This window comes from Macrobrachium nipponense, chromosome 19 (assembly GCF_015104395.2).
Source record: "Macrobrachium nipponense isolate FS-2020 chromosome 19, ASM1510439v2, whole genome shotgun sequence".
Taxonomy (NCBI): Eukaryota; Metazoa; Arthropoda; class Malacostraca; order Decapoda; family Palaemonidae; genus Macrobrachium; species Macrobrachium nipponense.
In genome coordinates this window covers 57,550,287-57,574,579 of record NC_061088.1, presented here as the reverse complement: position 1 = coordinate 57,574,579, position 24,293 = coordinate 57,550,287, and the positions used below count along the sequence as shown (strand labels likewise).

The 24,293-nt window shown below is 44.7% G+C and overlaps 1 protein-coding gene across 1 annotated transcript in view; it reads right to left on the bottom strand.

Moving 5' to 3' along the window:
* Positions 1-4,611: 4,611 nt before the first annotated feature.
* LOC135217263 (tRNA pseudouridine synthase Pus10-like) overlaps positions 4,612-24,293 on the bottom strand; it is a 357,385-nt gene continuing 337,703 nt past the window's right edge. The window contains exon 10 of the mRNA XM_064253035.1: positions 4,612-6,519. Coding sequence (XP_064109105.1) covers positions 6,511-6,519 — 9 coding nt within the window. The 3' untranslated portion in view covers positions 4,612-6,510. The remainder of the gene's footprint in view (positions 6,520-24,293) is intronic.

Here is a 24,293-nt window from a genome sequence, read left to right as displayed (position 1 = left end):
CTGTCTGATGCTCTCGTCCAAACGGAATTCGACGCTAGGACATGGCTTGCGAGGTCCCTTAACGGTCTAGTCATGACAGAAACAGCAGCTCTTGTGTATTCGCAAGAACCGTTGTTCAAGGTCATTGCTAAGGCACTATTGCTGAGCATGCACTGTGACTTGTATGATTTTGTTGTGGCTAGGAGGAACTGTAGAAAGCACGTCCTAGCTGAATCCACGATCAGGCACGAACCCAACAAACTCCTGGCCTCTTCTATTTGGGGTGCTGATCTTTTTCCAGCCTCAGCAGTCAACAAGGTGCAACATGAGGCTGCTAGGTTGAACCAAAGCCTGCGGGTTCGGTGGTGGTTAGTCTACAAGAGGAAATCGGAGTCTTCATCTTCGATTTCCAAGGCAAAGAAAAAGCTAGGAAGTTCCAGCCCTTCCAGCCTTCCAGGCACCCCAGCAACAAGCCTTGGTTCAGGCAGTACCAGTTCCCCAACCTTCTACCTCTAAGAGCCAACCCCAACAGCAGTTTGTACTGTTGACTCACCCACAACAGCAGCAGGCATCAACTTCCTTTGCTGTTTCCCCGGCATTCAACCCAACCTTTGAAAGCCAGGCATTTCAGGCCTTCAATAGGTTCGGTAGGGGCGGCAGATCTAGAGGCGCCTTTCGTCAACGAGGTGGGGGAAGAGCTACCAGCCGAGGCAGAGTTGCAAGGGGAGGACGTGGAGGCCGTCCATCAGCAGCCCAATGAGAACTCACAGGTAGGAGGGAGGCTGTACCTCTTTCGTCACCGTTGGAGGTTCAGCAATTGGGCACAAAGTATTGTATCCAAAGGTCTGGGCTGGAGTTGGATTGAAGGTCCACCTCCACCCAACACCTTCTATCAGGAACCAACAGCGGAGTTGGTAGAGCACTCCCGCGATCTCCTTCAAAAAGGAGCAGTGTCAAGAGCCAAACATTTAAAATTTCAAGGTCGCTTGTTCAGCGTGTCAAGGAAAGGCTCAGACAAAAGGAGAGTAATCTTAGACTTATCCCGTCTAAACTTATTCATTCTTTGCGACAAGTTCAAGATGCTAACCATTTCACAGGTGCGGACCTTACTTCCCCGTGGGGCCGTCACCACCTCTATAGATCTTACAGACGCCTACTATCATGTCCCGATAGCAAGACACTTCCGTCCGTTCCTAGGCTTCAAGTTAGGGAACCAAGCCTACTCTTTCAAGGTAATGCCCTTCGGGCTCAACATAGCCCCCAGGATATTTACAAAGCTGGCGGACACGGTAGTGCAGGAACTAAGGTCTCAGGGTATTATGATAGTAGCCTATCTGGACGATTGGCTCGTGTAGGCCTCAAGCATCGAAGACTGCCGCAAGGCTACAGCCAAGGTTATCCGTTTCCTCGCATACCTAGGATTCAAGATAAACAGGACAAAGTCCCGGCTAACACCGGTGTCCCGTTTCCAGTGGCTGGGGATTCATTGGGACTTGGATTTGCATACTCTATCAATCCCGCCGTTGAAAAGGAAAGAAATAGCCAAGGCAACCAGACAGTTTCTGAAATGCAAACAGACGTCCCGGAGGAACCAAGAAAGGGTCTTAGGTTCTCTCCAATTTGCTTCAGTAACGGACGTCCTATTGAAAGCCAAACTGAAGGATATAAATCGGGTTTGGCGTTCAAAAGCCAACAAAAGATTCCGGAACAGGCTAGCCCCATCCCGGCGATCTTACGGAAACGTCTCCGCCCCTGGGCGGAGGTGAAGACTTTGGCAAAGAAAATCCCACTGCAATTTCCTCCACCGGCCTTAGTGATCCACACAGACACGTCACTAACAGGTTGGGGAGGATACTCAGAGTACAAAAAGGTACAAGGCACTTGGTCCCTTCAATTCCGCCAGCTTCATATCAATGTCCTGGAAGCCATGGCGGTGTTCCTCACCCTGAAAAAGCTTCGCCCAGCCAAGAAATCTCATATCAAGCTGGTGCTCGACAGCGCAGTAGTAGTACACTGCATCAACAGGGGAGGCTCAAAATCAAGCCACGTGAACCACGTCATGATAGCCATCTTCTCACTAGCAGGCAAGAACAAGTGGCACCTATCGGCTACTCACCTTGCCGGAATTCAGAACGTGGTGGTCGACGCGCTATCACGTTCAGTCCCACTGCAATCAGAATGGTCTCTGGACAGGAAGTCACTCAGTTGGGTATGTCAGCTAGTACCGGGGCTCCAGGTGGATCTCTTTGCCATGGAATCGAATCACAAACTCCCTTGTTATGTGGCCCCCAACCTGGACCCTCTGGCTTACGCCACGGACGCGTTGAATCTTCTCATGAAGGTTCTGCACAAGCTGAGGACATTCAAGGGTCAGGTGGCTCTCATAGCCCCCAATTGGCCCAAGAGCAATTGGTTTCCCCTTCTCCTGGAATTGGGTCTCCTCCCTCAACGGATTCCCAATCCCAGGCTGTCACAGCTAGTGCAAACGAGGACTGTGTTCGCTTCCTGAGGACTTCAGAAAGCCCTAACTTTATGGACTTCATGAAGTTTGCAGCCCAGAGGGATGCGGATATCGATCCTCAGAACATCATTTTCTTGGAATCAGATAAATGTGAATCAACCCTTCATCAATACGATTCAGCAGTTAAAAAACTGGCTGGGTTCCTGAACGAGTCTAATGTACGTACCATGAACACAAATCTGGCAATCTCCTTTTTCAGGTCATTATTTGAACAAGGTTTGGCAGCTAGTACAATAACTACTACCAAATCAGCCTTGAAAAAGGTTTTCCAATTCGGATTCAGGATTGATCTAACGGAATCATACTTTACTTCCATCCCCAGAGCTTGCGCCAGGCTCAGACCTGCTGAAAGGCCCAAGTCAGTGTCATGGTTCTTAAACGATGTCCTTAAGTTGGTCTCAGATACCAACAACTCCTCGTGTGATTATCAGTCCCTTTTGAGGAAAACTCTATTCCTCATAAGCTTAGCTTCAGGAGCTAGAATTTCAGAACTCTTGGCTTTATCTAGGGACCCAGGTCATATAGAATTTCTTCCTTCAGGGGAAGTGTTACTTTCTCCAGATCGACGGTTTCTTGCCAAAAATGAGGACCCATTAGATAGATGGGCTCCCGGGAAAATCGTTCCACTTCCACAGGACCCATCCCTTTGCCCAGTAACTTCATTGAAAGATTAATTAAATAGAACATCTCTGAAATCTGATGGGCCTCTATTTATTAGAGAAAAAGATGGCACCATTTCCCTAAAAGCCATAAGGCAACAAATCCTATATTTTATCAAGAAAGCCAACCCGCAGTCCTTCCCATGGGTACATGATATTAGAGCTATAGCTACCTCAATAAATTTTTTCCAACATATGAATTTTAAGATCTGAAGAAGTACACTGGCTGGAAATCTCCGACAGTCTTCAAACGCCATTACCTTAAGTCCTTGGAAGCCCTTAAGTACCCGGCAGTAGCGGCGGGAAACACAGTTTCCCCCGATACCGACGGTGATAGTATTCAGTAGTTCAGCTTATTTCTCCGCTTGCCGCCTCCTTCCTACTGGCCTCATTAACATTCTTGCCTTCGTCCCAGTTACGTCACTGTCGTACTGGTCCTCAAATGTATCATATTGTACATAATGTCTAGTTCATAAGGAGCTTATTTCTCTAAATTTTGTTTACTATGATGATTAATGTGATTTGATAGTTTTAAGGTTATTTCACTTTTATGTTACTAATTTGTAACTTGATTTACATTATATGTCCTAACCTTAATTGTTTTTCATTAGAATCCTTTTGGAAAGTAATTTGTGTTCTTCCCTTTTCCAAGCTTGGTATTTTCTCTGGTACTATTTCACAGAGCGACACGGCCAAGCCCAGAAAAGGGATTTTGACGTAGGAAAAATCTATTTCTGGGCGAAGGACCCGTGTCGCCCAGTGAAATCCCATTACCTTTCCACCCCCAACTATGCACCAAGCTTGGGTGCTATCTGCAGGTATGACGTCACAGGTGCTAGCTACACGGTAGCAGGTAGTGAGCCGTAGGTCGGCTCCCCTATTCTTGAGGTTTTTTGATGTAGGAGAGGCTAATTGGAGAAGGACCCATGGTAGGGGTTTCACTCGCCCCAGAAACCATACCGACGCCTTTTAATAAAGGTGAGCGAGCCAGAATATTCTGGCATTTCCAGTTTAGCGGTTCTCTGGTATTATAACAATATTTTACCTTAGAAATAGTGCTAAAGGAACCTATTTCACTGGGCGACACGGGTCCTTCGCCCAGAAATAGATTTTTCCTACGTCAAAATCCCTTTTTTTTTTTTTATCGAGAGTAAATGTTAAGTATTGTATATATAGCTGGTTCATGAGACTTTCAAATTCTAACACAAAAAACAATTTGTAAGCAATTTCATTATGTGAATAATACATTAATTGGTGTCTGAATTCACCTTTAAGTTTGGGAGAGTTCGGACAGTCATTAAAATATGCTGTAGATGGATCTTCTATGCTTCTGCTTTTTTTCTGGACACAGCTAGTGTGAATTCTCGGCAATTTGATGCTGATTTGGACCAAATTGCCGTAACTTTCAAGATATTACTGACATGAGAAAATGTATTTCTTCCTTTTTGGACACTTTATTTAACATGACAATTAGATCAACAAAAAATGGCTAAAAAATGAAAGTAATATAATACTAGACTATCAAACTTCTTCCTTATTTCTTTGGCAAAACAAAATAACAATCTCCATTTAATATAACTAATAACACCCTGACACATTATTCTAATGCTTAATGACAAGAATTGACAAGAAATGGTTTCATTATCTCATTATCACAGACAGTGCTGAAAGAAAATAAAAGAAAACACTAATACAATAAAAATAAAGGCATTTTTCTTATTAAAGGTTAAAGGTTACCAGCATATGACAGGTAAGTTAGAAATAAAAAAATAAATCTTTTGGAGACATATTCCTACATATGAAAAATAATTCTCTTTGGTAAGGCAAATTCCTGAATGCTTAGCTACCAGCCATTGACATATATCTATGGTACTAATACATAAAAATAAGGGCACCTTGCTCATCACAAACAATTTTCATTGTAGAAAAAAAACTTTAGAATTATATATTCCTGAGTGCTAGTACATATACATTATTTTGGCCAATTATTGACATTTTACATCAAATACCATTCATTCCCTATTATCTAATTTGGGTTCATTTACATGCATCACAATATCTGTGTCTTCAGTTTCACAGCTTTCATCATCTGGTATATTTGAATTAACAAAGACATTTTATTTTGTCCCTTTGACATGTTGCAAAAGCCTGACTATGAGATTCAACATCACCTCAGTAATTACTGCCATGTAGTAATGCTTCTCATGTTTGCTACGCACCTGAACTACCACCCACTCATGTAGTTTAGGATTCTGGTCTTCCTCATTTCCTGTGGCTTATCTTGCTGCTGAAAATTCCTCATTATTATTGTCCCTTTTTTTTTTATTGTATCTCCACTCCGTCTTTGGGCCCTCTGTTCCTTCAAAGTCCTCCTGAGAGATGTCTCCCTCATCTTCTAGTATCACAACAGTATCTGCTTCATCTTCACGCATTATTTCAGTGTCTCCTCCATCAGTTATTAATGCAGTCAATTCTCTCTCATCCATCTCGCGTACCATTCCATGATAGCTTCTTTCCTTCTTTTGATCTTGCATAAGGGAGGATTATTTTGAAAAACCAATCCTCAAATGTTGTACTTTCATACCACCCACTATCAGTACAATCATATCTCATATTGGAAGGTCTGCCTTCAGCTCATGAGTCATAGAGGTGGTTTGCTTTGTAAACTATGCATGGAGGAAGCATTTTTCCAGATGCTGCACAAGCAAACATTAGTGACACTGAAGACTTAGTTGAATTCATTATCCTTTTAGGATATTTGCATCCTCTACGAACAATAACTTTTTTTCTTCTAGGGTCATCTGACAGATTTGTTTCATTGTAATTGGTGATGTTGTCAGGAGGTACATTTTCAATAGTTGCTTCCAAACGTCTAAAGTATGAATGAATGTGCCCAATCACAGCCAGAGAAATTATTCTTTAATCTTTTAATGGCAACACCATGCCTATCTAGGTACATCTTGATTAGCACACACAACTCAAAAGTGTCTAAAGGGAAGCCCCACTGTGAAAGAGTACGTAAATGGTCTACTATGATGGCTTCTTCTTCATTTGTTAATATAGTTTGTTCTCCAGATTTCTTCATGTGTTTTCTTGTGACAGTATCATGTAGATTGCGCTTAGAGAAGCCATACTGGAATGCTGCTTGTCGCACACTGAGATCGCCTTTTCTAAAGGTATCACACGAATCCTGAAATTTTGTCTCTGGCCTTGCTTTCATAGGACCTCTACCACCATCACTTTTCATTGTCTTTTGTGATTTTGTACCACTTTCTACTGGCTTTTGTGATTTTGACATCTTTAAATTTCACAATGATTTACAATCAGTGAATTACCATAGATGTACCGTATCTATATATCCTGTAAAAAAATAAATATATCACTCATTAGAAAATTCCCATAAGACAAAACAATTTTATTTTGTTCATATTAATACTTATTCCTGTCCAAACTCAAACCACCATGTCCAATCTACTTATTTTTTAACAAAATGACACCTCCCAATTCATTCTACAGGCTTTGGGCTGTTTTTCACAGGAGATTTTTAACATAAAAAAAATGAATACTGGTTGTTTGTTTGCCTGTATGGTGTTTTTACGTTGCATGGAACCAGTGGTTATTCAGCAACGGGACTAACGGCTTTATGTGGCAGCCGAACCACGTCAAGAATGAACTTCTATCACCAGAAATACACATCTCTCACTCCTCAGTAGAATGCCCATGAATCGAACTCGCAGCCACCGAGGTGCCAACACCATACTGACCACACCACCAGGGCGCTCAAATATATTTTTTCCATACGTATGTAAACTTAACATTGGGAAAAGACATTCCAATAATAAAAAGAGGAAAATAGTAGGATAGATCATAACCAGCAATGTTTAATTCATTGTTTTATGACATATCTTCTCCTATGACATTTTTTAAAAAAACGTCTGAATTCACCCTGTGTCCGAATTTACTCAATCTTACGGTACTCATAAAAAGAAAAACCATTTAACCCGAGAACAGCTACAAGCCTCTTGAGTGGCTGTATGGGGAACTGCTGTAAGCCTCTTCAGAGTGCCATTTTCTATCTCTTCTCACAAATTCCCTCATGGCATTACTTAACTTGAATTATATTTTCATAGAAAACTACTTGTATGGTAAAAGTTTTCATGTTTAGAACTGTATTTTGCTCATATATATATTTATGTATAATAAAAATATTCTCCATTGACCAAATTTAACTTTTACGCAAAGGAAAATAGTGAAATGTAGTTCTTTTCAGTCAAAACTTGTTATATATTAATGTTAGAAACATGCACAATAAAAAAAGCAGATATAACAGAATACATACACAGACATACACAATATCACAACATAATATCCTGCTCAGTCAGGGAAATAAAAGACGTGGCAACTCCCAAAACCTGTGTCAGCATGTGGTTGTCTAGTGTAAATTATGGCAACGCTCCTGAATGGTTTCTTTTTTCTTTTGAGTGTCTGACAAGTGGCTGTTTAAAATAAAGGGTAAAAAACATAACAAGCAGCTTGAGTTACCATGGTAGTAAGAGTTTATTTGGTCATGGGTATGTGTAAAGCTCTATTTTGATAACAATGAAAGTGACTTATGTATTGTTTTCTGTGTTCTTCTTTGTATGTCAGAGAGAGAGAGAGAGAGAGAGTGACAATAATCTTTTAATGACATATGAAAAGTTTATATTCATTACTTATTTCCATGATAAGAATTTTCTATATCTTTAGTATATTCTTGTGATAGGTGGTGGCGGTGGTTGTGGTTTTCCTATAGTACATATTATACCGATGCTTACTAAATATAGTCATTTTCATTGTCATTACACTCTCTGATGTACAGTATAATAAGTTGTAATGGTTACTTGTAAAAAATAAGCTAAAACATCACAATGTGACAAGGAGTGTAGTAGGTGAAAATACGCTATCCTCTGTCAGGCCCAACAACAAGCCGTAATACCCAACTCCCTCCTCACCCATGAGTGACAACTGACAGACCCGCTACCTGTGGTACTACCGCACCACCTAATACTTGGGCAAAATGCCACATCCCACAATAAAAGTAACTTTGATGGTTTATAGCAAAATAACTAAGAGAAGGAGAGAAAAATTATTTTGTTGATACATGCATGAAGTAATTACAAAGGTGTGGTAAAGTTATGTGTATTCGAGTCTGAAGAGGAGCAGTTTTGTCAAGATAGCCGCAACACTGGACTGCTGTAAAATGATAGTGATGGATTTCTTGGGTTAAACATAAGGAAATTACATAATGAACTGAAATTGAAAGAAATGATTACTCACTGAGTGAAAGTGAGAGAGAGAGAGAGAAAATGACCAGCTGCCTGCATTCTTCCATTGCTAACTACAAAACCAATTAAGGCAGTCCCCCGGTGAACAGGGGGGATTCCGTTCCCAGCTGACGCCATTAACTCAAAATCGCCCGTAACTGAAAATCAGTGATAACAGCACTAATAACCCGCTTAAGGGATTTTGACGAAGGAAAAATCTATTTCTGGGTGATTGGTTTGTGTCGCCCTGTGAAATAATCCTTAAGTTCATTTTTCTAGGTAAATAACCTAATAATTACCAGAGAAAAAATAAAATCAAGAAAATGTTAGTAAAACTGACTTGCTCACTCTATAAAAGAAGTGTCGGTATGGTAACAGGGGCGAGTGAGACCACTACCACGAACCACTTGCCATTTAGACATTCCACCTCAAAATCCCCACCTGAGAGAGCTGATCCCAAAGGGTGATGCGCCCGCTACTACTACTAATACCGACGCCAAGCGGAGTGCAGCGCCTCTAGTGGCCATCCTTTGCAAAGATGTCCATCTTGGCCTGCAGGGTGGGAATGAAAAAACAGGGTGGGTTTCACAGGGCGACACGAACCAATCACCCAGAAATAGATTTTTCCTTCGTCAAAATCCCTTTTCTGGGCTCAGTTCGTGTCGGCCTGTGAAATAGTACCAGAGAAACAGGCAAGATGACAATGAAGGGTCAAAATGAAACAAGAATTAAAATAAGATTAGAATATAATATAAGTGAATCAAAAAATCAGTTACATGATAATAATATAAGGTTACTTAAAACTAGCTTAAATTAAACAATGTAAAGCACAGTTTAGTATAATGGTAACCAAAAACCAATCATTTAAAGAGATTCACTAAAATTAATCAAATATTTACAAAATATACAAATCCACTGTGTTCTACCCTAGCATAAAAATAAGGTTAGAAACACTGAAGCACATTTATTTGTACAATATGTGGGTGCCCCTAGCGAAAAAATAAGGGGCAGTCCACCAAACTGAACCTAGCGGCTAAGGCTAGAGGACCACGTAGAGCATAGCAGTAGGGTGAGGCATGTTGGACAAGGTAGGTAGAAAGGAGACCTGGATCTTTATACTACAACTACTGTGCAGAATCAGGGGAAACTATGTTTCCCGCTGCTACTGCTGAAAATTTTAATGATTCCAAGGACTTCAGGTAATGACGTTTGAAGACTGTCGGTGATTTCCATCCAGTATATTTCTTAAGATCCTCAAAATTCATATGTTGGAAATAATTAATTGAAGTAGCTACTGCCCTGATATCATGTGCTTTTGGAAATGATTCAGGGTTGGCTTGTTTAATGAAGTAAAGGATCTGCTGCCTGATTCCTTTAACTGATAAGGTGCCACCTTTTTCCCTCATAAAAAGAGGGCCTGAGGATCTAGAGGATGTCCGAGATAGAAAGGCTCTTAAGGTCAATACTGGACAAAGGGAGGGATCTTGTGGAAGAGGAATGACTTTTCAAGGAGCCCACCTTGCAAGAGAATCCTCATTTTTTGCTAAAAAACTGCGATCCAGAGACAGCAGGACTTCTCCTGAGGGGAGAAATTCTACGTGACCCGTATCTCTGGATAGAGCCGACAGTTCTGAAATTCTGGCCCCTGAGGCCAGACTCAATAAGAATAACGTCTTCCTAAGTAACATTATAAATGTGCAAGACGAGTTGTCAGTATCCGAGGCTAGTTTGAGGACGTCATTTAAAAACCATGAAACTGAAGTAGGCCTTTCAGAAGGTCTAAGTCTAGCACAGGCTTTTGGAATAGACGTAAAGTAGGATTCTGTTAAGTCTATTTGAAAACCCAACTGAAAGATTTTCTTCAAAGCTGATTTATTAGTGGTAATTGTGCTAGCTGCTAAGCCTTTTTCAAAAAGAGATCTGAAAAAGGATATGGTTAAGTTAATAGTCATGGTTGTAGTGTCCGTTTCCTTCAGGAAAGATGCCAACTTTTTGACGGCAGAGTCATATTGTTTAATAGTTGATTCCCTTTTATCTGATTCTAGAAAAAGGATGTTTTGGGGATCAATGTTAGCATCTTTTTTAGCCGCAAACTACATGAAGTCCATAAAGTTAGGGTCTGGAGAATTCCTGAGGAAGCGAACACAGTCCTCATTTGTACTGGTTGCGATAGCTTGGGGTTGAGAATCCGTTGAGGTCGGAGACCCAACTCTAGAAGCAGGGGGTACCAGTTGCTCTTTGGCCAGTCTGGAGCAATCAGGGCTACTTGACCTTTGAAAGTCCTCAGCTTGCTCAGAACTTTCAAAAGAAGATTCACTGGAGGAAAGATATAGATTCTTTTCCAATGATTCCAATCTATCGACAAAGCGTCCGTGGCATAAGCCAGAGGGTCCAGGTTGGGGGCCACATAGCAAGGAAGCTTGTGGTTCGCTTGTGACGCGGATAGATCTACTTGGAGACCTGGCACTCTCCGGCGTATCCACTGGAACGACTTGATGTCTAGAGACCATTCTGACTCCAGAGGGACTGACCGGGACAATGCGTCTGCTATAACATTCCTTACCCCTGCCAAGTGGGTGGCAGATAGGTGCCATTTGTGCTTGTTTGCTAGAGCGAAAATGGCTATCATGACATGATTCACGTGTTTGGATTTGGACCTTCCCCTGTTGATGCAGTGTACTACTACTGCACTGTCCAAAACTAGCCTTAGGTGAGACTTCTTTGGAGGAAGGAGCTTCTTTAGGGTAAGAAAAACTGCCATTGCTTCCAGCACATTTATGTGGAGCTGGCGGAACTGAGCGGACCAAGTCCCCTGAACTTGCTTGAACTGAGAGTATCCTCCCCAACCGGACAGGGAGGCGTCTGTGTGAATCATTAACGCCGGAGGAGGATATTGAAGGGGAACTGTCTTGGCAAGATTCTTCACTTTCGTCCATGGACGGAGCTGGTTGCGAAGGATTTGTGGAATCACTGACAACTTGTCTCGAGATTTGACATTTGCTCTTGAGCGCCAAACTCGATTTATATCTTTCAGTCTTGCTTTCAAAAGGACATCTGTCACTGAGGCAAACTGAAGGGAACCTAGGATTCTTTCCTAGTTTCGCCTTGAAGGTTGTTTGTTCTTGAGAAATTGCCTCACTGACTTGGCTATTTCTTTCCTTTTGACCACTGGAATTGACAGATTGTGGGAGGATAAATCCCATTGGATGGCTAGCCATTGGAAACGAGTCTCCGGAGAGAATTTGGATTTAGTTTTGTTTATCTGGAACCCTAGATGTTCCAGAAACTGAACTACCTTCTTCTTCTTTGTGGCTATGAGGCATTCCTCGACGGTTGGTGCCCAAATCAACCAGTCGTCGAGGTACGCTACTACCATTATCCCTTGCGATCTCAGTTGTTGAACTACTACTTCCGCTATTTTCGTGAATACCCTGGGGGCTACATTCAGTCCGAAGGGCATCACTTTGAAAGAGAACGTCTGATCTCCTAGTTTGAAACCTAGGTATGGGCGGAAGTGTCTCGCTATGGGGATATGATAGTATGCGTCTGTAAGATCGATAGAGGTGGTGACGGCCCCACGGGGAAGTAAGGTCCGCACCTGCGAGATGGTCAGCATTTTGAACTTGTCGCAACGAATGAAAGAGTTTAGCTTTGAAAAGTCTAAGATTACCCTTCTTTTTAATGAGCCTTTCTTTGGCACGCTGAACAAGCGCCCTTGAAATTTTAGATGCTTGACTCTCGCCACAGCTCCTTTCTGAAGGAGCTCCTCTGCATAATCTGTCAACTCCTTTGATGGTACTTGGAAAAATGATTTGTTTGGTGGGGGATCTTTGATCCAACTCCATCCTAATCCCTTTGACACGATGCTCTGTGCCCATTTGCTGAACCCCCACCTGTGACGGAAGAGGAACAGCCTCCCTCCTACCTGGGGAGCCTCACTGCTGCTGTGCGGGTTGACCTCCGCGCCCCCCTCTGAAGTGCTTGCCTCTACTTGCAGCTCTTCCCGCACCTTGTTGACGAAAGTTACCTCTCGCCCTGCTTCCCCTCGAGAACCTATTAAAGGTAGGGTATGCTTGGCTTTCATACATAGAGTTGAAAGCCGGCGAGACGGTGTACGAAGTTGAGGGCTGGTTTTGAGGGGACAGCAGAAGGATTGGTTGGGTTTGTTTTGATGTCGAAGGCTGACCCGGTTGAGTAACTGGGACGGCCTGGACAAAGTGCTGCTGCTGCTGGTGCTTCTGGTATGGCTGGTATCTCTTAGTCTTTTTCAGCTTTTTACCAGAAGAAGATGGGTTCTCTTGCTTCCTCTTGGATGAGATACCCCATCTAGCTCTAAGGCTTTGGTTAAGCCTTGAAGCCTCGTGGTGTACCTCATTCACAGCAGCTTCTGGGAAGAGGTCCGCACCCCACATGTTGGAAGCAAGAAGCCTATTAGGTTCGTGTCTAATGGTGGCTTCTTGCAACACATGCTTGCGACAATTTCTCCTGGCTGTGAAAAAGTCGAAAGCGTCTGCCTGTACCGATTGAAACTGAGACTTCGCAAGGATCATAAATAACGGCTCCGTGGCGTACGAGAGGACAGCCATCTCAGTAATGATTAGGGAGTTAAGTGACCTCCCTAGCCTAGTCCGGGCATCGAACTCTGCCTGAATAAGGCTATCAGGCAGTCTAGGGAGCTTCTCACCGAACTGATCCATAGCACAGTCCGGTTTTAGTTTTCCCACTGTAAAGGTAACTGGCAGATTCTCCCACAGTTCGCCGAACGCAGGGAAGAGGGGAGATGTTGGTTCCGCTTCCCTTAGCTGCGGAATGGGTTCATCTTTCAGTACAGCCTGAAGAGTCGTCTCCACCATCTTTGTCGCAAAGGGGAGTGAAGCCTCCTCCTCCGTGGCAAAAGATGGTGAAAGGGCTCTTGAAGGCCTGGAGTTTGGTATTTGAGCAATCCCAATCCTCCAGGCAGTGAACCCACTCCCTCTGAGCATGATCCCTGCTGTATAAAACAGTCTCTCTAGAGATCTTGTCCTCTCTATTGAGCGCCGTTTGGGTCAGCCTGGCATATCCTATGAAAGGCTGAGTCAATCCGGGGGGGTAGAACCCGAAGTCCTCAATCCTTCTCGTTCCACACTCCGGAATAGAAATCATACCATCCTTGAAGGGAGCATAGGCTGCCACCCTCCAAGGATTATTCATAGAAAAGGCCAGCAGGGATTCGTAAGGTGGTAGCTGGACCAGACCAGTACCTCCTACGGGAAAGTTAGTCTGTGGAGACTGATTCAGGCCGGCGAAGCGGTCATCGTGTTCTCTAACACGATTAGAAAGGTCCTGAATCGATTGGCCGGGCTGGTTGATAGTGGTGGAGAGTTGAGCAAACATTTGCTCAAATCTCGTACCGAGAGAACCGACCATCTCTCCTACCTGTTGTAACTCCTGCCGAAAAGGTGGCGGGATCGAATGCACTAGGTGCTGCCATCCCGACAGGAGTCACCGGAGCGGATCCGGTAGTTATCGGAGAAGGTACTGGCTCGGCCGGAGCTCGGACCTTCTCCTTAGAAGCCTTGCTTCTTGACCCTCTAGAATGAGAAGATACAGACTTCGCCTTCACTGCATCGGCGTAGGATGCCGAAGACTTACGTGATGAAGAAGACGACGACTTTTTGGTTGTCGTCTTCTGGAGGGTCTTTTGCTCTGTGTCCCTTCACTTTCGGGGGCACAGAAGCAGCAGGTGAAGGAGAAGGGATCTCAGATCCCGTGAAGCCTTGGAAGGAAGAAGAAGAAGGAACAGGAGAAGAAGATCCAGGTGCGCCCAAAGGTAACCCTTGGGCGCCCGAAGCACCTACCTCGACCAACAAGTCCTCAACACCTACCGCCATTGGCTCAATGTTGATATCTAGAGTGACGACGTCCGGCACCGTTTCCTGCGTCGAAATACTTCCAAACGCTTGCTGCAAGCTATGAGTGGGGCTGCCGTGGCGGGGTCTACGTACCCCGTCGCCTTCCCTCCTGGAAAGATCTGGACGGCTAACTTTTTGTCCAGTACGTACGGCTGTCCCTTGGTGGCGTTTTTTCCAAAGCCGCCTGCCTACCCAAGCCTTCAGGGTTGCCAAGGCGACTTCCTTCACGGCGGCAGCCTGAAAGAGAGGGCCGTATGAAGCTTCTAATGGCGGAGTTACAGCTTAAAATAAGACTTAAGACTAACATAGATAATTGATTGTAAGAAAAATTGTCCAGAAACCTACTCACCCCATCCAAAAGCTGACTCACGAGGTCATAGCATATAGTGCATGCTTCGTGGTGCCAGACAATCAACTCGCCGTGGGTAGTGGCGCACGGGGCGTGGGTCCTGCACTCCTCGTGGCCACAGGGGTCGTGGAGGACTGCATTGCAGCCCGGTTCCTGACAATTGGTAGCCTGTAAGTGGAAGGATACATGAGTATCGGGATTACGCACTTACAGCCTAACATAAACTCCGTTGCATGCCTGAGTATGAAAGTTAAGAGTAAAACTAGTCCTCTACCGCAATACGTGTGGTTAGTAGGGCGGTCTGGTTGGGATCCGCGGTGTACGCCGGGAACAGATAAGGAGACCAACCAGGAGTGGTGAGAAGCCCAGAGGAGGAAGAAACCACGACGGAGAACGGCGGAGGCAGATAATGATAGATAACGACAGTGATAATATATAAAAGGGGCATGTATACTATAACATAGAGTAAGACATGCCTTCCTTCCGACTACTAGAGGAGTGCCCGGGTAAGTAAGCAAGCTCTCCTCCAGTAGCAGAAAGAAGGTATAGCAGGCAAGCTTTGAGACCACTAGTAGATCGCTACCCCGTCGGCTGGCGGAGCCAGTAATACCGGATAACCGAAGGGGGCCCCCGGCTAGTGAGCAGGGGCTCCGTCCGTTATGGTAGGAACGAGGAATGGGGGGGAGGGGTGGCCAACCCCAACACCCCTACACATCGGATACCCCGGTATACCCGAGACTGTAAGTGGTCACCCAGGCACCCAGCTGGCCTGGACCTCCTCGGGCCCCCTTCAGAGAGAGAGGGAAGTAGGCTAAAGTGGTTGTCATGACAACCGAGGAGGGCCCGGCCAGACACCTCCCTACTGCGTGGAAGGGAGGGAAGGGAGTGGGTAAGACGCCCAGAGGAGCACGTGATCGAGGGTGGACCAGAGTGCGGTAGCAACACAACCACTAGGCAGAGACCACGTGAACCCAACTGTACCAACGCAAGGTACTGGGCGCCTAAAGCTAGCCTAGCACATAAAATAACACTGGATAAAATAACACTATATAAATAAATAAATACATCGTAAAAGAATAGAAGGAACACACGAGTAAGAGAGACAGGAGCCCAGGAGAAGGCGAACTGATCCGAAGACCAGTTGACTACTCGGAGCCAGCCGTAGCCGATGAAGAGCAAAAGCTGGGATGCTGGACTGGGGAAGAACAGTATAGCCCTAAATACCAAAACCAAGCGATAACAGGTAAAAAGGTATGGGCTGTGGATCCTAAATTCTAAATTACGATGTAAATGAGAAGATGAACGCAAAACAAGAGCCCATAAAGGATAAGACGTCCCAGTATGGAAGACTGGGAAATCTTAATAATACGAGGCGGCTCATGGCCGCCACGAGTCAACCGGTGACCGTATATAACCTAAAAAACGGAAAATACTGGTCCCTGGAAGACAAAAATACAAAATCTTAACCTTTCGGGCACTTAACTTAGCCGTGGCGATAGCAGCGCGTTCCATCTTGGATAAAATCCTAATAAAAGCGAACACAACACGAGAGAGAAAAAACACGTGTGTTGTAGCTGAGCTAATAACAAAGGATGACCACTAGTGGCGCTGCACTCCGCTTGGCGTCGGTATTAGTAGTAGTAGCGGGCGCATCACCCTTTGGGATCAGCTCTCTCAGGTAGGGATTTTGAGGTGGAATGTCTAAATGGCAAGTGGTTCGTGGTAGTGGTCTCACTCGCCCCTGTTACCATACCGACACTTCTTTTATAGAGTGAGCGAGTCGGTTTTACTGACATTTTCTTGATTTTATTTTTTCTCTGGTAATTATTAAGTTATTTACCTAGAAATAATAAACTTAAGGATTATTTCACAGGCCGACACGAACTGAGCCGAGAAAACAGCGTTGTTAACCGAAGAACGGTGCCGCTGTTAACTGGAGATCGGTGCCACTAACCAGAGATTGGTGCCGCAAATCTAGTTAACAGCATTCTAGACAAGTGCCATAAAACCAGATAGCCATTAATCGATGTTGCCCTTAACCGGGGACTGCCTGTATAAATAATCAGATTCGAAAATGCTATACTTCTTATAGTTTCACAACTTGTATTTGCTAACATATATTTGCACATTCTTCAGAGCAAGCTTTTCAGGCATATGATAAGTTTATAAAGCCAGGTATCCCCAGTTATACTTACCAAAGTTGTTATAGTACTTATGTAAAGGATTTGGGGAAAGTTTTCTTGCTTCTTCAGCCCATCTTATTTCTCTGGTTGTATGTGGGAAGGAGTCCCATGTTGGTTAACTAACTTCCTATGTGTATGAAGGTTTTCTTATGCCAAGTTAGTAGCATGAAGTATTTATATTTCTAAATGAATGGCAGTCACTAAGGAACTGAAATATATAAAGTTAATTAAACACACATTTTTAGATACTTTAGCTACATGAAAGCTACTGCACTGCAGTAATGAAGTAAGTGCTGTACTACTGTATACAAAGATTTTTACAGAAACTTCTAAGAACATTCTTAGTTTGCCTTGTTTTAGTGGTTTTGAAATCATAATATCATTGTTAAAATCTTTTAAGGTCAACCTTGTTTTTACCAATAATAATACACCAAAAGGAATGCTAAAAAGGGCCTAAGGAAAGCAACAGCATAATATATAAAATTCCATGTTTGGACTGTCACTTTTTATATAGGCAAATCTAGCAAGTATTTAGAAGTAAGAATTAAACAGCATAAGTATTCTGTCAAAACTCGGCAAATATCCAATGCATGATTTTCCGGCGAAAATCACCACCAATTAGTGTATTTTGATGTTATTTTCATGACTAAATGCATTTTTATGGTACAAAAATGATTTACTAATTTTCAAATATTAATACTGATTAATACTGTATTAGTAAGTTTAATAAGATTAAATAATATCACATAGTAAAAATAATAAATCTCTCTCTCTCAAATATTAATACGTATTAATATTAATGTATACCTACAGCAATAACATCAATTCATTAAAGAAAATACTAAAGTAAGATTTTAGTTTATAAATTTGAAAAATTATGTATGAATGAAGGAAATCTAGGTCTTCTCTCTCAAACTCCGGGTACTAAAACTGTCAAACATATCAAGTAATGGGACGGAGGGGGAGCAGCTGTTGCGTTTGTTGCCACCCCCCAAGTGTTCATGAAACTCTCTCTCTCTCTCGCTCTCTCTTCCTCTCTCTCATCTCCTCTCTCTCTCTCTCTCTCTCTCTCTCTCTCTCTCTCTCACTGAGACTCGAGAATTTTTGTAGTACATTTACTATTTGTTTTTAACACTTTAAAATAATAATAATAATATTAATATAACTATAATTACAAAATTCATTTTTATACATTCAACTTCCCTGCCAGATATATACTTAGCTTAGCTATAGACTCCGTCGTCTCCGACAGAATTTCAAATTTCGCGGCACACGCTACCGGTAGGTCAGGTGATCTACCGCCCTGCCCTGGGTGGCAGGACTAGGAACCATTCCCGTTTTCTAATCAGAATTCTTCTGTCGCCCGACCATCAACATTGTTGTTGTTCCTCTCGATTGGTTTTTCTTTTTTCACCGGCAATTGATCTTCTTGACCGACTTTTGGTGACGTATCTGGATTGTTGGATTGGCATAACGCTTTTGTGGACTGTTTTTGTGGACTTGATTTTTGGAATTTTCTTTAATAATGTCTGACTCTGGAATGGTTGTGAGACGTTGTGTGAATGTAGGCTGTAAGGTGAGGTTGCCGAAAGCTTCGGTAGACCCTCACACGGTATGCAAGGGTTGCAGGGAGTATGAATGTTCTTTTACTAATACTTGTAAGGAATGTGAGAACTTGAGTGAGAACGAATGGAAGAATTCCTAACAATTATTTAAAAAAAGTTAGAGAGAGAAAGAGTGAGGAAGGCTTCTTATAGAAGTTTAAGTAGTTCTAGATCTGAACTAATTCCAAGCTTGGGATCTTCCCCAAGGGTAAGTATTGCTACTTCTCCTTCCATTGCAGCCCCTTCTCCTATTGCAGAACCTGTAGATCCAGCAAAAGAACTTGCGGATCTAAAAGCAGCCTTCAAGTTGATGGAAAACAAAATGGCTGCCATAACAAAGGTAAGGCTAGGGATCTTCTCTTTTTTTCAGTGGACGAGTGATACTAAGAGTGTCCCCAGTGTAGGTAGAGGGCGCATCTGGTCGGTCCTAGCAACGCTCCTAGGTCTAGACCTCTTCCAAGCTCACATGCCCAGAGGAGAAGGAATGTCGAAAACCGAAAGGAGGTTGTGGAGAATCCCCACCGATCAGGTGTCCCTTCGGCGGTTTCTGTGACACCCCAGACTGCCAAGGATCGCTATTGTAAAAGCGTCCTGCGTGAGTGTTTTTCGTCGTCGGGATCTTCATCTCCGAGACGTGATTGGAGAGATTCAGATCGATCTCGGCCTCTCAAGAAGGAGTTGGAAGGCTCCGACTATTGACTCGAGCCCAGAAAACTTCCCTGAGGAGTCTCCCTCGGGAGTGAAGAAGGCAAGAAGAGCCATTCTTTCAACCAGAGTGAGAAGGAGGCAGGAGGTGGAGGCTATGGACTCCTCCCCTCCTCCTTCCCCTCCTCCCGAAGAGGATAAAGAGGAGGCTACGAAGAGATTCATGATGGCGATGCAAGAACAGATTTCGTCTTTTGTAGGAGTTCTGTCAAAGGAGCCTCCTAGAAGGAAAGACGACTTCCCTATCCTATCAAAAGATCCTCTAGACGTATGGAGGTATCTGCCGCCAGGATCGATACTCCTACTCGAGGTGAGGTTTCCTGTACGAACCTGGATGAACCGATCAGACGTCTGGCACCGGCCAGGAGTGAGAGTCACCCAAGGGAGGCAGGAGCCAAGACCCAGGAGTGAGGAGTCAACCAGGGGAGGAGGCCCAGGCCCCCAGGAGTGTAGAGGGGCACCACCAGGAGGCAGGAGCCAGGAGCCAGGAGTGAGGAGGACATCGGAGGCAGGAGCAGACGCAGGAGGCAGGAGCCCGGAGGCCAGGAGCCAGGAGTCCGGATCAGGAGCAGAGGAGTCAGGAGTCAGGACCAGGATGTCAGGAGTCAGGAGGCAGGAGTCAGGAGTCAGGAGTCAGGAGCAGGAGGCAGGAGTCAGAGTCAGGACCAGGCAGGAGTCAGGAGCCAGGAGGCAGGAGTCAGGAGGCAAGGAGGCAAAGGAGTTCCAGGAGCCCGGAGGTCGGGGACCGTTCCTGGCCGGAGGGATGACCTCTTCTCCAAATAGGAGCTCCTCTCCTTCAGAGCATAGGAGGTCTTGGAAGGACTCTCCTCCAAACGTGAACTTTCTCCTTCGTCTGATCGAGGGCTAGACGAGTTGTCTGATGACGAACCTTGCCTGCTAATGAGGGGACTATCTAGTTATAAAGTCTTAGCCTCATTATTACTTCAAGAATTTGGAGATTCTCTTAGTCCCCGGCGGGCTCCTCCTTCTCTCGCTTCTCTCTTTTCGAGCTCGGCTACGGCAAAATCTTCGGCCTTTTTGAAAATGAAGCCTGCGATATCTATGAAGAATGGCACCCTCCATTCTTTAGATTCTTGGATGGACAAGAAGAAGGAGTTAGGAAAGACGGTATTCTGCATGCCTCCTTCCAAATTACATGGAAAGAGAGGTATTTGGTATGGGACAGGAGAGACTATGGGTCTTTCTCTACCTGCCTCTGCAGATGCCGACTTTTGCCAATTTAGTGGAGGCCTCTAGACGTCACTCCTTAGGATCGGTCAGAGCGACGTGGAGCACTTCAGAGTTGAACCACTTTCTAAAGGGACTTTTTGTCACTTTAGAGGTGTTCAACTTTCTGGATTGGTCACTCGGAGTTCTGGCCAACAAATCTAAGGATCCGGAGTTTCTTAAAAACCCAGAGATTCTCCATAGCGTCCTGTCCTGCATGGACAAGGCAGTACAGGACGGTTCGGGTGAAGTGGCTTCCCTTTTTGGTGCTGGTCTCCTGAAAAAGAGATCAGTTTATGGATCCCTATTATCGAAAGGGGTTTCTCCGAGCCAGAGGACTGCTTTATTGTTCGCCCCTCTATCGGATCATCTGTTTCCTTCTCAGTTGGTGAAGGATATATCTCGCTCGCTAACTGAGAAGGCGACACAAGACCTACTAACACAAACGTCCAAGAAAGGACGCCCTGTAGTGTCGCGATTAAGAAGGACTCTCGTCCTCCTCAGCAGCCCTTTCGTGGAGGTACAGCGGCTCGTCCCCCTGCCAGAAGAAGAGCTCTGATAAGAGAGGAAGGTCTTCCTTTAGGCCCTTCAACGAAAATCCAAGTGACTTGTTTGCTTGCCTTTCAAGCACCCCAGTGGGCGCCAGACTCCTGAACTTTGCAGGAGTATGGGCAAAAAGGGGAGCCGACCCTTGGTTCAGTGTCGGCCTCCTAAAGAAGGGATATGTAATCCCCTTCGACAACAGCCCTCCCCTAACATCTACGCCTCGGGAACTGTCAGCGAGGTACAGAGACCCGGTAATGAGAAAGACTCTCCTTCAAATGGTGGAACAAATGTGGGAAAAAGAGGCCATCGAACTTGTGCAGGATCCACACTCCCCGGGATTTTACAATCGCCTTTTTCTAGTACCAAAGGCATCGGGGGGGGTGGAGACCAGTTCTGGACGTAAGCGCTCTGAATCGCTTTGTTCAGAAAAAGAAGTTTCGCATGGAAACGTCCGCCTCAGTAATGTCGGCTCTCGTCCAGGAGATTGGATGGTCTCTCTGACTTGCAAGACGCATAATATTTCCACGATTCCCATTCACCATTTGTCAAAGAAATATCTTCGTTTTGTAATAGGAGACAAGATCTTTCAGTTCAGGGCTCTGTGCTTCGGTCTGTCTACAGCTCCGCAAATATTCACCAACCTGATGGCGAATGTGGCAAGATGGCTTCACCTAGAGGGAATAAACATCTCCCTCTACTTGGACGACTGGCTGATCAGGGCCAAGTCGGAGATTCAGTGCTTGGAGGACTTATCAGTAACAAGGAACATGATAGATTCGCTAGGATTGCTCGTCAACCTCGAGAAGTCACAGCTGATCCCCAGCCAGAACTTGGTCTATCTGGGGATTCAGATGGATTCTCGGGGTTTTCGAGTATATCCTTCGCGAGAAAGAATCACTCGAGTTTGTCGAGAATCTCGAGCTTCTTAGAGAGAAAGACAGCTCAGCGAGGGATTACCTGAGCCTTTTAGGGACCCTGTCCTCACTGGAAAAGTTCTTCTCTCTGGGGAGACTTCACCTTCGACCTCTTCAGTTTTTCCTCAAAGAGGTGTGGAGTTGGAAGACGGGACAACTCTCGGACATCTTCCAACTTCCACAAGAGGTAAAAGATCATTTGAAGTGGTGGATCCCTCCTCTTCAAAAGAACGAGGGCGTATCGCTTGCTCTGCAGAACCCAGACCAAGTGTTATTTACCGACGCTTCGGAGTCGGGATGGGGAGCGACGCTAGGAGCAAGGGAGGTGTCAGGCACCTGGACAAAGGAACAGGTGTCCTGGCACATCAATTGCAAGGAACTAGTGGCCATACACCTAGCCTTAAAGTTCTTCGAAGAGATAGTCAGAGACGGGGTGATACAGATAAACTCGGACAACACCACGGCTCTGGCTTACATACGCAAGCAAGGAGGCACGCACTCTTTCTCCCTCTATCAGTTAACCAAGACACCTGTAACCTGGACGGAAGAAAGAGGCATAACTCTCCTCACAAGGTTTGTTCAAGGGATCAAGAATGTGAGAGGCGGACAGACTGAGCAGGAGGAATCAGGTCCTTCCCACAGAATGGACTCTACACACGAAGAAGTGTGTCGAAGTCTTTGGTCCCTGTGGGGGAGACCTCACATAGACCTGTTTGCGACGTTCCTCTCCAAAAGAATAGAGATCTTTTGCTCTCTAGTGGAAGATCCGAGAGCCTTCGCAATAGACGCGTTTCTCCTGGATTGGTCGGGTGTGGACGCATACGCCTTTCCCCCGTTCAAGATCCTGGGGGAAGTGCTCAGGAAGTTCGTAGCTTCGAAGAGCACGAAGTTGACGCTAATAGCCCCATTTTGGCCAGCCCAGGAATGGTTCACGGAGGTACTGGAGTGGATAGTGGACTTCCCCAGATCGCTTCCAAACAGACCAGATCTACTCCAGACAACCCCACTTCGAGAGGTTTCATCACAACCTCCCAGGTCTCGCTCTGACTGCCTTTCGACTATCGAAAGACTTGTCAGAGCGAGGGGTTTTTTCTCGCAAGGCTGCGGGCTCTATCGCTAGAGCCCGCAGAGCTTCGACGAGAAGAGTATACCAATCAAAGTGGAAGTCTTTAGGAGGTGGTGTAAGGGTCAGAAGCTGTCCTCCTCCAGTACCTCTATAGTGAATATTGCCGATTTCCTCCTCTTTCTGAGAGAGGAATCACACCTATCTGTCTCAACAATAAAGGGATACAGGAGCATGCTGTCTTCAGTATTTAGGAATCGAGGCCTAGACATTGCAAGCAACAAAGATCTACACGATCTAATTAGATCTTTTGAGACTTCAAAGGCAGCTACTCCTAGAACACCTAGTTGGAATCTAGACGTGGTCCTGAAATCCTTTCATCGGATAAATTCGAGCCTTTACATCTGGCTTCCTTCCGGGACGTCACTAGGAAATGCTTGTTCCTGGTGGCTCTCGCTACAGCCAAGAGGACGAGCGAATTGCACGCTCTGGATTCCACGGTGGGGTTCAAAGGAGATGCTGCCATCTGTTCTTTCCAGACAATGTTTCTGGCAAAGAACGAAAACCCGTCAAAACCGTGGCCCAGAAGTTTTGAGGTAAAAGGCCTATCTAACCTTGTAGGCAGAGAGATAGAGAGGTCTCTCTGTCCAGTGAGAGCTCTTAAATATTATTTAGAGAGGAAGAGACAGATGGGAGCTTGTCAACAAGGTCTTTGGTGTGCGGTGAAGAACCCCAAAAGACTCATGTCCAAGAACGCCTTGGCTTTCTTTGTGAGAAGCGTTATTACGGACGCTCACAAGAACTGCTCGGAGGAATCCTTCGGTCTTCTAAAGGTCAAGACAACATGAAGTGAGGGGCAGGGACAGTAGCAACGTCCTTTGGTCGTTCCAAAAGAATATGTCTCTAAAGAATATCATGAGACTACATATTGGAGGTGCAATTCAGTGTTTGCATCTCATTATCTGAAGGATGTGAGAGTGACCTATGAGAAGTGCTTCTCGCTAGGTCCTTTTGTATCAGCAGATACAGTACTGGGTCTTGGAGCAAAGACTGATCCTTAATTTTGTGTTTTTATCGTACATAAACACCCTCTTGTCAGATATGCTTGGTTTTCTATTAGCAAGCTCACTAATGTCGCACGGGAGCATAGTGTCATTGCTGGTAGGGGATCAAGGGTATGTATGGCTAGTAGGGGAGTACAAAATTTTTTTTTTGTATATTTTGTAATGAAAGTGTATTTATGTTTCGAGTTTTTGGTTGTTTGTAAGGAGTTCGGGGATAACTCCTTACAATCTTAGAACTAACATGGATGTTAGGATCAGGTGATCGGGATCGGTTTTGTGCTCCTT